Source organism: Triticum aestivum, chromosome 3D (genome assembly GCF_018294505.1).
Source record: "Triticum aestivum cultivar Chinese Spring chromosome 3D, IWGSC CS RefSeq v2.1, whole genome shotgun sequence".
NCBI classification, from domain to species: domain Eukaryota; kingdom Viridiplantae; phylum Streptophyta; class Magnoliopsida; order Poales; family Poaceae; genus Triticum; species Triticum aestivum.
This window is the reverse complement of record NC_057802.1, coordinates 194,185,661-194,199,162: the sequence shown is the minus strand read 5'-3', so window position 1 is coordinate 194,199,162 and position 13,502 is coordinate 194,185,661. Positions and strand designations below refer to the sequence as shown.

The 13,502-nt window shown below is 51.1% G+C and overlaps 1 protein-coding gene across 1 annotated transcript; it reads left to right on the top strand.

Annotated features, from left to right (window-relative positions):
• Positions 1-4,562: 4,562 nt before the first annotated feature.
• Positions 4,563-7,922, top strand: LOC123078217 (GTP-binding protein SAR1A). Its single transcript, XM_044500635.1, has 3 exons — positions 4,563-4,933; positions 5,017-5,148; positions 7,365-7,922. Exons 1-3 carry the CDS (start codon positions 4,805-4,807, stop codon positions 7,683-7,685), a joined length of 582 nt encoding a protein of 193 aa, XP_044356570.1. The 5' UTR covers positions 4,563-4,804; the 3' UTR covers positions 7,686-7,922.
• Positions 7,923-13,502: the final 5,580 nt, after the last annotated feature.

The following is a 13,502-nucleotide window of genomic DNA, read 5'->3' as shown; positions in this document are numbered from 1 at the left end:
TCCTGTAGCCATGCCCGCCTCGGGCTTCGGGGGTCGTGGGCCGCACTGTGGCCACACCCCGTCACGTCGCCGTTATGTTGGAGTGGTTGTGGTCTTGGCCGGCTTCTAGGAGTCGGCGTCCTTCTTGGCCGGCTTCTTGGAGTCGGCCACCCCCAGTCGTCCTAGGGAGGAGTCGGTGAGGCTGGGTCGCCTTCCGGGAGTCGGCTTTAGTGGTAGCCGGCCGGGGGAGGCTACCCAAATTCTTGGAGTGCTTGAAGGCCCAAAGGCCTGATAAATTTTCTGAAGAGCCAGGGGTAGTCGGTTAGGCTACCCGTGGCCACTTCCTCCGACACATTCGCACGTAGCTGCTCTCCCCAAGGTGACCTTGCCGGGCTTGAGCGTCGCTCGTTCTTCACGGTCCCTCTATCAATCCACCAAAGCAAGAGTAGGGTTTTACGCTTCTCAGCGGCCCGAACCTGGGTAAAAACCACGAGCGTCATCACTGCCGTGCCGTCCCATGGCCTCTGCTCTTTGTGCAATGCGATCTTCCCCCTGTCGAACCACAAAGAGATGGTCGTGTTCTACCACGACACCTAGCTGCACAAATGGTTACGCCATCAGCATAAACTTGTAAGAGATGGATGTTTTGTGTTCACACACGCAACACAATGCCAACAGCCATTACCACTTTGTTCTGGAGAGGAGTCCTCAAGATTATAAGCAGCCAAGCGGTCCTTCAGATCAGCCACTTGGTCCTTTTCATCTTTCACCGGTGCACTTGCCTACGAAATTGTTAAATTGACCTGTCAAAGCAGCAAATAAACTATGACACAGGCGATAAGAAAAGGCTTGATCAAGGACCAACCTTCTTGTGCGGCTTCTTCTTCTTTTGTCCGGCAGGTTTCTTAATTTGTGGTATAAAATTTTCACCGTCGCTCCCAGCCATATTTGCCTTGAAAAGTTTGATTGTTTTATCAGTAAAGAGCAACGACCTTTCATAATAATTGTTTGGCATGGTCAAAGTCCCTACAAGCAGGACGATGCAAACAATTTTTCAAAATCCTGGTACTAAAATCCCCCCCCCCCAAATGACTATCATGTATTAACTAATTCCATTTCTCACAATTATGGTACAACACATATATAGGAGAGTGAGACGAACAGTGCTCCCATTTGAATCTATTTCATCCTAAAATTAGTACACATACTCCTCAACGTTGATTGATTCCCATTGCTCATATATACATGAAAAGGTGGGAATCACATAGAAAATTGCAGAGAAGGGCGACCGATCAAAACTGTAATTCATTATGTGCAAAAACAAGATATAGATATCAATGCTACCTCATCCCAATCTTTCATTGCAAACAAGCTAGAGTTCAACATGTGTAGATTCAAGCTCCATATTGTTTGACTGAACACATGCAACTAAATCGCCAATTCTCACAGGAGCACACCCTGCAGCATACTGAAACAAAGCATGAAAATATGAAGTGAGAACTTAGGTACATGTCAAGAATAGAGCATTACATGAATCAGGTCCTCACTCACTCTGGAGTGGCTGCCAGCAAAAGCACTAGAACGGAATTGCGATCTCTATCTCCAAGATCACAGCCCCCCCTGTCAAAATTGCAATAAAGCACAACAAATGACCAACCATCTCTATCCATTTCTCCACTCATGTCAGCAATATAGCTTGATAAATCCTCAATTATCTGATTGATGCCTGCACATGGCCCGTACGCAACTAAAAGTATTGGAGAATTATTGTTGAGTCTCCATGAGAAATTATCATTATTCCAAAGTGATACTTTTTGGTATTTTAATAGGTAAGGTAACAATGAAATTACTACCATGACAGATATGGTGCAGAAAAGGCTAACTTGATTCATGAGCACTTATTGCACATCTAGGAAGATGTTTCGCTTACAAAATATACCCAAATTTTCAACTATGTGCTAGAAGGAAGAAAAATTAAGGCGAGGGAAAACTGAACCTCACAAAACACATGAATTAGAATTGGGAAGAAGTGGTTAAGATACTTGCATTTAGTGCTTATGAATCGCATGATGATCCCCTCAGCACAGACACTACAATAAGCAAACACACAAGAACAAAAAAATTTTAAGTGAAAGGTAGCGATCCTACCTTGTTTTAAAAAAAGGCCGTAAAGGCCAACCATGGTCTGGGCGTAAGTCCAACCATGGTCTGGGCGCACACGAGAGTCAACAAGCAAAAGCCTGCAGAAACAAAAACAAAATGAAGGGGAAAAAGCAGTAAAAGAGAGTACATGAGCGTGAACATTTTACGTGCCAGAAAATATATGTGCCCAAGATAGGAGAGAAATCTTGTGTGATTCCTTCATTTCCATGTTCGCCCAGAGCTTCGGATCCTCGCTGATGCATTGTGAAATCAAATGTGGCGGCAATTCTTTGTTGTTAAACACTTCATTTCTGCATTGCCGGAGAGTAACTGTACAGGGCTGTAAAAACAATTGGCCATAGACTGTGTTGTATACATTGATGCACATCGTTGGCAAACGGAAGCATGTCTGAAGCTTGCCTGGCCATGGATTGCAGATTTAGGCACCTCCAGACGTGTTCCACTGCTTTACGACAAAACAGAATATATTCAATGGACTCGATTGCGGGAAATTTTTTGCACCATGGGTCAGTAACCCAACAATTTTTGGTGATATTCTCCTTTGTGTTAAGTCTGTCTTGAAATTCATTTAATAGGAACACTCGGTGCTCTGGAGGAATGATCGAAAGCCATATGAACTTGGCCACAAGAGAGGTCACACCTCTAAATGTGAAAAGACTGTAGAAGTAGCGGACGTTGGCAGCAGTACCAAAAATCCCGCATGTTCTTGTGTTCATATCTATATTGGCGTTTAGGCTATTTATTAGGATTACCAACAGCTAAGCCAATTGATGAACATCCATTGTGGATAGAACCAACCGTAGCTTAATAGACCATGAGTTGTCTGAAAACTAGGATTGAACAGAGCACTAATTATCCATGGCGAAGGTGAAAAAAATTGAAATATATCCATTAGTCTTTTCTCCATGCACCAAGCGTCCATCCAGAAGGAAATATTTTATCCACTTTCCAATCTACGCCTTGTAGCGTTCATGACTATAGGTATTATTGACTTGAAAGTGTCAAGAAAGAACAAAACCCATTTGCCTGGTTCCACCATCGGCCCGGATCGAGGTGGGGGAGGTGGATGGCGAGGCGAAGGAGGTTGGGGCTGGGTAGGGGTGCTGCGCTGGAGCCCGGAGAGGAGAATAGCTAGCGAGGAGGTCGCGGTGCGGCGCCGACGGAAGGAGATGGCGGGGCGTCTGCGGGAGGAGCGCGGTGCCCATCAGCCCACGTTGTCGATGTCCATGGCTCCGCCTCCGCTCCTATTACCCAAATCGAGGGAGGAAAGATGCGGTCGAGCTGCACATCGATGGCTGTTCGTCAGAGAGATCTAGGGCGAGGTTGCGAGGAGAGGACGACGGGGCGCGAGCTGCGTGATAAGATGTTCCCCACTGACAACCCAGCCCGCACCCCCAGCCACAGGAGGACCCATCCCTAGGGCACGACCAAGTCAAAATAGACGACCAAATTTTGACTCCTCAATCGATTCTCAGGGTTCCCACCCCTAGGGAGCTTAGTGATTTAGTAGATGCATGAATTTCCGACGTGGTAGCCATGCATGCATAAAGTAGTGCAAAAAAGTTATGACTTGCAGGCATGACTTGCTTATGTGACATGGTTGCATGGCTAGAAAAAAGCTAGGGGGTTATAGCTATTTAGGAACGCTGATGTGCCAGCGATGCATGCATAGAATAATGCAAAAAAATATATAATTTATGACTTGCTTATGTGGCATGGTTGCATGGCTAGAGAAAGGTAATGAGTTATAACTATTTTTTAGGAACAATGATGTGCTAGCGATGCATGCATAGAATAATGCAAAAAATATAATTTATGACTTGCATGCATGACTTTGTTTACCTGACATGGTTAAAAAAATAGGTACTCATAACTTACTTAAAAATGAGGTTGAGTAGTGGGTTGTAATTATTTAGAAATGATGCGCTACCAATGCATGCATATAATAGTAAAAAGAAATTATAATTTATGAGTTGCACGCATAACTTACTTATGTGACACGAGCCAGTTTTTTTGGCTTATATTCAGATGTGGAAATAAGTGTCCCTTATCTAGTTTATTCTATTAATTAACCTTAACTAGTAGGCTTTTTATAAATAGTAAAATTTTAGATTAGACTTATAGAATAAGCCGGGGAGGCACCAGCTTATTTTCACACCCAACCATAAACTCTGAAAGAACTGGCCCATGATTGCACGGTAAAGGAAAAAAGTGGCTTGTATCTATTCAGGAATAAAAATCTAGAGATCCTCAAAGAATTGAAGAATCAAAGAATAGATAGGGATATTTTTTCCCTCAAAAGAAAAAAGATAGCGAAAATGGGAGGACGCATTCGCAGAGAAATCGATTGGAAGGAATTAGGAGAAAGCCGGCCCCACGTGCAGTACGCATGGCGCCCACCATACCTCGCCTCGCCCCTTGAGTTCTCACGCCGAGCCCGAGCAGTTAATGTCTTAATCAACCCCAGCCAAGCAAAGAATAGGCAGGCAGCAAGAGAAAGAGATTCAGATCCATCCTCGCCTCCCTCGGTCCGTCCCCGGTTTGTTCTCCCACCAGCCCCAGATCCATCCGGCGATCTCTGTCGCCGCCATCGCCAGGATAGGCCCCAGAAAACCCAGCCCAGTGGAAGGGGTGTGCGAGTAGGAGAAGGCCAGCAGATAGGATGTTCCTGTGGGACTGGTTCTACGGGGTGCTGGCCTCCCTTGGCCTGTGGCAGAAGGAGGCCAAGATCCTCTTCCTCGGCCTCGACAACGCCGGCAAGACCACTCTCCTCCACATGCTCAAGGACGAGGTACGTACACGGGATCTCACTCCCTGGATCTGATCCGATCTGGTAGATCTGACCCGTGCTTCTGCGTGTTTCAATGGACGCAGCGGCTGGTGCAGCACCAGCCGACGCAGCACCCCACGTCCGAGGAGCTCAGCATCGGCAAGATCAAGTTCAAAGCCTTCGACCTCGGCGGCCACCAGATCGCTCGACGGGTCTGGAAGGACTACTACGCAAAGGTTAGCGTCAATCTCTTCTAGTATATCTGTATTAGGCTGCCTTTGCTGAATAGTCAGATCTATCTGAGAGATGATTCCTTCTCGTCATTTCTATCCTCTGCCTTTAATTGTTGAAAAGAGCGACTGTTGTTACTTTAACGTTGTCCTTTGTAATAGTACTCAAGGAACGGCGTGTTCGAAAACACTGAATTGCCGAAATGACAATTGCCAACCTTTCTAAGTAGTGCTGCATGTAACAAGTTTGAACCCGAAAGGGTTGGTGCACATATCTGTGCTAAGAAAAACCCAATAGATTTCATGTATGTATGCTAGAGAGAGGAGCGTTTTGGTGCCCAGGCTCAGATGCACATGGTATCCTGTCCGTTGCATCTGCTAGTGGGATTCGGAAAATGATATCTGAGGTCACAGGAATGTTGCATGGAGAAGTCCTGTATACCTGTGTGAAAAGGTGCATACGGTGGACCTATCGTGTAGCCCGGGCGGCTGTTTAGAGTTTAGATGAATGGATTCTGGTACATGGAGCAGAAACATGTTGATCCATCTTAGCCATGTTGGTGGGTGTTGACTCTAGTGGCATAAACATCTTGGAAGTCAAAAAAGCACACGATTGGTTGAACACGATGAAAAGCACAATGCGACTACACTGAACAAATTATGAATCTGGAGAGAATCAAGTAACAAATGTGTACAGATGCTTATGTCATATCGGATGCACTGGTAGAATCCTTGTTCCCTCGTTGCTGTCCACGTCGTGAAGAAGGATCACGTCAAGGCCCACACCAACAGCGAGGTCTATCTGGTTCCATCACACCTTTACTGCCAAGGAGAGTAAGAGTCGCCGCGGCATCGGTGGTGGCCGGCGATGGTGACACGATGACCTCCAGATCCATGACACAGGGGAAGGGGGAACACTGAGGTCATCTTGGGACCAGCGTGTTGGGCCTCATGGTCGCTGAGGGGCTTCCTCCTACGTTCTGTAGTCACCACCTGAGCACCGTCCACCATGGATCTCACTTCTCTCGGCGAGGTTGGTCCGGATCTGTTCGGAGAAGAGGAGAGAAGGCCGGTGCAGCCCTAGAGGACGAGGATCCAGAGGCTTACATGGAAGGCGACGTGGATGTGGGGAATGAAGCGAGATCGGTGGAATAGCCTGGATCAGTAATGCTACGTGAGAATGGGATGGATGGGTAGGTGGCTGTTTGGGCTATCATAGTGCGTTATTGCACGACACGACCCAGGACGTTAGGTGGGGCTTCTCTTGGTAGAATGCACCGGATGTCTCATAACGATACCTACCAGATATAAATGCTGGGCCAATTTTATTTGCAGTGACCATAAGGAAGAGATACAGTCAATAATAAAACACACATCGCCAATCTCGATAAGACTTGAAGGCCTTGATTTTGAGAGCATCTGAGCCTGGACTCAGAAACGAATTTTCGTATTTTGAGATTTTATTACTGTTGAGCTATTCTCGTGTTCTATGTGCAATATTCTTCTCTTGTGTGTTCCATTTGCATTTGCATTTGCCTTCTCACGCCACTTCTGCTACTTAGTTTAAAGACTGCCTAGCTAAAATCCTATGTGCACTTGGTGGTATGTAACAGAATTATCTACGCTTTCCGTAATCAATTTGTTGTGCCCCATTCGAGAAGTGAGAATTCTACAGAAATCATCTATGAATTATAGTTGCAGTTTTCTGCAAAGTTCATGTGGTACTCCTGCATTTCGACCATGCCCCCGGTAGTGCATCCTAGGATTTTCACCAGGCAGTATTAAGTCATCATACAACACATAAACCTGTGTGGAGTTGGTAGTTTTCTACAATGCAACAGTTTGTTAGCTGTCATAGTGGTATATTGATTATTTGGTTATCACAATTCGCTGTATGTGTGGTTTAAGCTCCCAAGTTCCTTACTTTAATATGAGGGTCAGCTGCTCTTATTATTGGATAGTGAACTGAATTATTTATTGGCCTATCCTTTTAGTTTTTCTCACCCTATGTCATTCAGCTTACAATTGTAGCAAGGCATTATTCGGGGTGGACGTTTATGGTAAATTTGCTGTTTCCATCTGCTGCTCTATGCCAACTTATTTTTTTGGATACTCATGCATGGTTGGATATGCATATTCTTTTTACCAAATAGCCCCGTCATTATTCATGTGCTGAGTGAAGACACTTCATATTCCCGCTAACTTTGTTTTTGTCCCAACAGGTTGATGCTGTAGTATACTTGGTAGATGCATATGACAAGGAGCGGTTTACTGAATCGAAAAAGGAGCTTGATGCTCTCCTTTCTGATGATTCCTTGGCAAATGTCCCATTTCTCATCCTTGGCAATAAGATTGACATTCCATATGCATCATCTGAAGAAGAGCTGCGGTATCACCTAGGCCTTAGCAACTTCACAACTGGGAAGGGCAAGGTGAATCTTGTTGACTCCAATGTCCGGCCTCTTGAGGTGTTCATGTGCAGCGTTGTCCGCAAGATGGGCTATGGCGACGGGTTTAAGTGGGTCTCCCAGTACATCAAGTAGGGCTCACAGACGTCAAATTTTCTTGTCATCGGTTGGTTGTTTGTCACGACAGCAAATGATATCATGATGGTATCAGAGAAACAATCTTAACATTGGGCGCTGTGCTGAATCTTCAAACCATTTGTTATTTCGAGCTGCTAAAGTTATTTTGCTTTTCCATAGGACTTTACCAAGGACTTCGATTATGAATTATAAGGTTATTTCTTAAATGATGTTTATGGCTTGTTTGCTTTCTGACATCTCTGCAATTAAACATTCGGCTCATCTTTTAATGCCATTAGAGTTAAAGAGTATTGTTCGTAGACACTTTTCGCCAGACTGGCTCATAGCAAACCATTTTGCTTGCCACAAGTTGTCTAAGGATATGCCCTAGAGATTATAGTTCTTGAACGCTAGATTCACCAAGATTGAAGTGGAATATTGTGAATTGACAACCAAAATGCCAATGCTAAGTGGTCGTAATGGTTCGCCTAGGCTGTTTCTCTCTCGACGCAGTGCTAGCTCCTCTCTCTACTGGACCATGACCACCCTTTTATCGGCTTTCCATTGCCGTCGCGGGTTCGAAGTGTTAAAGCTTAATTAACTTGTGTTAATTATGGAGGAATCTCCCCTTTACCAACCGCAGGCAGTTTCCTCTGGCAACTGTCGCGTAACCGACATCTCTCCCGAACGGCTGCCATCCCTTCTACCTGTATAACCACCTACAATCATCTGATGAAAGTTCAACCATTCACTTTTACATCTGTGCCAAGGCTCTCTCGATTGTCTCTCGTTTCCCTTTGAACACGTTATCAGCACGCTCTGTCGAGAGCGAGGCCAGAGAAAAGAACAAGAGAAGAACGGCGTCTGTGCGTGGCGGAATCGCAACTCCGGCAACTTGCACGTCGCTCCGCAAGGCAGGGCAGGCTGACGCGGCGTGCGGCAAGGGCAGGCTGACGCGGCGTGCGGCACATCAACCAACGGCCAGGCCGCGATACACGGCCGTGGCTGCAACACTCTCGATAGAGAAGTGAGAGTAAGTAGAATGCGAATGTAAGGCACCTTGAGTGCCGATACTCTATTACTCTGTGTTATATACAGGTTGCCGCAGTGCGCGTAGCGCAGTTACAGAGAGAGAGGGAGGTGCGTCATGCGCAGAGGGAGATGGAGATCGTGTGCCAGGACGTGCCCATGCATGGATGGGACGTGGGCATGCACGTAGAGTAGCAGCTACTGTTAACACCCCGCCGCAGCTGCAGCATCCGGCGGCCGGATGCACAAGCTGGACCGGAACTCCTGGAACGCTGGTGTGGGAAGCCCTTTCGTCAGAACGTCGGCGAACTGCTGTGTAGTGGGGACGTGAAGCACACGGAACTCGCCTAGGGCCACCTTCTCGCGTACGAAGTGGATGTCGAGCTCGATGTATTTCGTGCGCCGGTGATGAACGGGGTTGGCCGCCATGTACACAGATGAAATGTTGTCGCAGAAGACAACCGTGGCCTTGGGCAGTGGAACACGAAGCTCGCCAAGGAGTTGGCGTAACCAGCAGCATTCCGCGACCGCGTTGGCAACGACGCGGTACTCAGCTCTGCAGCGGGAGACTGTGGCCTGGCGTTTGCTCGACCAGGAGACGAGGGAGTCGCTGAGGAACACAGCGTAGCCGGAGGTGGAGCGTCGCGTGTCGGGGCAGCCGGCCCAGTCGGCGTCTGAATACGCGACGAGGTCGAGGGAGGGAGCGCGATGCAGGTGCAGTCCATGATCGCTGGTGCCGCGTAGGTAGCAGAGCACTCGCTTCACCAGGGCGAGGTGGGCGGCACGCGGATTATGCATGACCAGGCAGCATTGCTGCACGACATACACAATGTCCGGCCGCGTCATCGTCAGGTACTGAAGGGCTCCCACGAGGCTGCGATATTCCGACGCGTCGGCGACCGGTGCACCGTCCGTGGCCGAGAGCTTGGAGTGAGTGTCAACAGGAGTCGAGGCAGGCTTGCAGGCGATCATGTTGGCACGCTCAAGAAGCTCTTCGGTGTAGCTGCGCTGAGAGAGGAAGAAGTCGCGGGCGTCCCTGGTGACGGCGATCCCCAGGAAGTAGTGGAGGGGCCCGAGGTCCTTCATGGAGAATTCCGCTGACAGCTGCTGTTGGAGACGGTGAAGCAGGCCCGACGAGGAAGCCGCGAGGACGATGTCGTCAACATACAACAGCAGGTAGGCCGCACCGTCGTTGCTGTGTAGGATGAATAGCGACGGGTCGGAGCGGGAGTCGCGGAAGCCGATGGTGCAGACGAAAGCAGAGAACCGCGCGAACCAGGCGCGCGGCGCCTGCTTGAGCCCGTAGAGAGACTTGTCGAGGAGGCAGACATGGTCGGGGTGGCTGTCGTCGACGAACCCGACTGGTTGCTGGCAGTAGACGCGCTCGGTGAGGTGTCCATGGAGGAAGGCATTGTTCACATCCATCTGGTGTACTGGCCATTGGCGTGTCACTGCAACGGAGAGGACGGTGCGGATGGTGGCCGCCTTGACCACAGGCGAGAAGGTCTCGTCGAAGTCTACACCGGGCCGTTGAGAGAACCCACGGACCACCCACCTTGCCTTATAGCGCTCCAGGCTCCCGTCGGCCTTGAACTTGTGACGAAAAAGCCACTTGCCGGTGACGATGTTGGCTCCAGGCGGTCGAGGAACGAGACTCCATGTCCGGTTCTGCATCAACGCCGCATACTCAACCTGCATTGCAGCTAGCCAATTCGGGTCACGCAAGGCAGCACGTACAGTTTTGGGGATTGGGGAGACGGAGCTATTTGTGGTGGCTAGGAGGGACTGCTGGTACTTAGGGTTGGGAAAGAAGCGTCCAGCCTGGGCACGGGTGACCATCTGGTGTGTGGGAATGGGTGCGACTCGGGCATGGTGGTGTGGGTGGCCGTGGGGGGTGTGTGACAGACGAGGCGGGAGGGAAGGCATCGTCAGGTTGAGGCACTGGAACAGGTGCCGAGGGAGTGGTCACCGGTGTAGGTTCAGGAGAGGGAGCAGGGGTGGCCACGACAGGTGTAGTGGGTGGCGTTTTGGTTGTTTTGTGCGGGGGCGCCGTGCGTGTCGGTGGTGTGCTGCGTGCACGGCGAGGGACGGCAGGGAGAGGCATTTGATCAGTAAGATCAGGCGAGGGTGTGTTGTCTGGTGTGCTCTGGACATGGAAGGGGAACTGAGATTCGTCGAAGACGACGTGGTGTGATATGATCACGCGCCCTGTGGTGCGGTTGAGGCACCGATAGCCTTTGTGTTCGGGTGAGTATCCAAGGAAGACACACGGCGCAGACCGGGGAGCTAGTTTGTGCGGTGTCGTGGCAGTGAGGTTGGGAAAACACAAACACCCAAAGATGCGCATAGCGGAGTAATCCGGATGAGCGGCATAAAGGAGGAAGAAGGGCGTGTGGTCATGGCGTGGTCGGCATGGCCGGCGATTGAGGAGGAAGGTGGCGGTTTGGACTGCCTCAACCCAGTATGGGTATGGCATAGAAGCGTGTATGAGGAGCGAGCGCGCGATGTCGTTGAGTGTGCGGAGAGCTCGCTCGGCGCGCCCGTTCTGGGGTGATGTGTATGGACATGACATACGAAGAACAATCCCTAGTGAGGAGAAGAAGTGACGTGCGGCATTGTTATCGAACTCGCGTCCATTATCAGATTGGAGAGTGAGGACCGGTAGGTTAAAGTGGGTGCAGGCTAGTCGGACGAACTGACGCAACGTGGGTAGTACCTCTGACTTGTGTTTGAGCGGGTATGTCGACATGAAATGACTGTAATCATCTACAACCACAAGATAGTACTGATATCCGGAAATGCTAGGTACAGGGGAGGTCCACACATCACAATGTACAAGCTAAAATGGGAAATACGAAACATGATCTGACGAACTAAAGGGAAGTCTGTGGCTTTTGCCTAAATGACAAGCGGTACAGGTAGATCGGCCAGCATCCGAGCTAATGGAAGCACGCCGAAGAGTGGCGTCCAGAGCTTCGTCGCCAAGGTGGCCGAGACGGCGATGCCAGACGTCACGGGATACAGCGACGAGGGCTTGCGGGGCGTGTGTTGGGGTCGATGGGTGCAGAGGGTACATGTCGTCCGGCGAGTCAGAGCGGAGGATCACCGCCTTCGTGCTTCCGTCCTTGATAGAGAAACCACAGTCGTCAAATTCAACATTAATAGGGTTTTCACGGGCTAGAGTGCGAACTGAGATTAGGTTTTTGATGAGGTGTGGTGAGACTAGCATGTTGTTAAGAGAGAGAGGTTGGGCTGTGGTGGGTAGGTGGTGGTGACCAGTGTGCGTGACTGCCATGGTGCCGCCATTACCAACTACAATGTCAGGTAAGGAAGAGGGACGGGATGAAGATAGTATACCGGGGGATGCAGCCATGTGGGAGGTGGCACCAGAGTCAAGGTACCACTCAGCGCCAGGGTTGGAGGCCTGCCCTTGCTGCACGCTCATGTTGTTGAGGGCGTGAACGAGAGCGGTCTGATCCCATGCAGGAGCCGAAGCGCTCGGAGGTGCGCTCAGGGTTGCGCTCGGGGGGGCGCCGTAGAGTGGGTGGCTGGGGACGACGCCGGGTTGCCAGTAGACCGGCGGTGCACCAGCGGGTGTTGGTGGAGTCCAGGGGTGAACAGCCATGCCGGCGAACGGTGCAGTGCCGCCGGGACGCGGCCCAAGGACGCCGGCACCCGGTGCATGTGGGCGCCATGGCATGGGCCAGGCGTGCACCATGCCAGTCCAAGGCGCCGCGGTTGGAGCAGCAGGATGCGGGGGTGCACTGCCCCTGCCGGAGTTGGAGCCCCTGCCCCGGCCCCTAGAGCGGTTGCCACCACCGCCGCGGCCTCCGCTGTTGGAGCGGTGTCCGTTGTCGCTGGGCGTGCCGCTGCCGCCGCCGGCCGGCGACGGCGCGGGGGCACGGCCGACGTGAAGGGCGACGTCGTGGTGCGTCTCCTCGGCGTTGCGGCTCTCCTCAAGGAGCAAGAACGCGCGGCAACGAAGAAGAGACGAGAATGGAGTCTGCATGGTGAGAATGGGAACCGCATAGCGATAACGGGGGTGGAGGCCGCGGATCATGTTAAGAACCTGATCACGGTCAGTGACGTGCTCGCCGAGGTCGGGGAGACGGTCGGCGCACTCCTTGAGCCTGGCGAAGTACGAGATGATCGACGAAGACCCCTGCTCGATGCGACGAAACTCCGTGGCGAGGAGGACCAGTTGGTGCTCGTGGTTCTCCAGGAACAGCGCACAGATCGACTCCCAGATGGTGACAGCCGTGGCGCCGCGCTGATGGATCAGCCCGAAGATCTCAGGGCTCACCCGGTTGTAGAGCCAGGAGACGACGTGAGCATCGTCTTGGAGCCACGCCGCGTCCGAGGGGCAAGGCGGGCCGGTGATGTGGTCGACGACGCCGACCTTCTGAAACTGCACCTCGAAGAGTGTCCGCCATTGGGAGAAGTTCGGCGGGTTGAGGGAGAGGACTACCGGGACGTGCTGGTTGATGAACACGCCGGCGAGGGGGGAAGGGTTGGAGGAGCTCGCCTCTGAGTCATGGCGAGCGACGAGGTTGCCCTGCGCCAGCGCAGCGGGTGTGAGGAGCGGCGGCATAGCGCGGATAGGCGTGGGAGGGGTGCCGTTGGTGCCCGGAGGGCGGAACGGAGGCGGGGGTGGAGGAGGAGGGGGAGGGGGGACGGCCATGGCCGGACTAGGGGAAGGGGAGGGAGGGCAGCGGAGGAGCGGCTAGGATCAGAGGGAGTAGCCGGTATCTGATACCATGAGAGTAAGTAGAATGCGAATGTAAGGCACCTTGAGTGCCGATACTC

Coding starts and splice junctions, on each gene's coding strand:
- LOC123078217 (XM_044500635.1), top strand. CDS start 4,805: ATGTTCCTGTGGGACTGGTTCTACGGGGTGCTGGCCTCCCTTGGCCTG. Junction 4,934..5,016: donor TCCACATGCTCAAGGACGAG/GTACGTACACGG, acceptor CAATGGACGCAG/CGGCTGGTGCAGCACCAGCC. Junction 5,149..7,364: donor GGAAGGACTACTACGCAAAG/GTTAGCGTCAAT, acceptor TTGTCCCAACAG/GTTGATGCTGTAGTATACTT.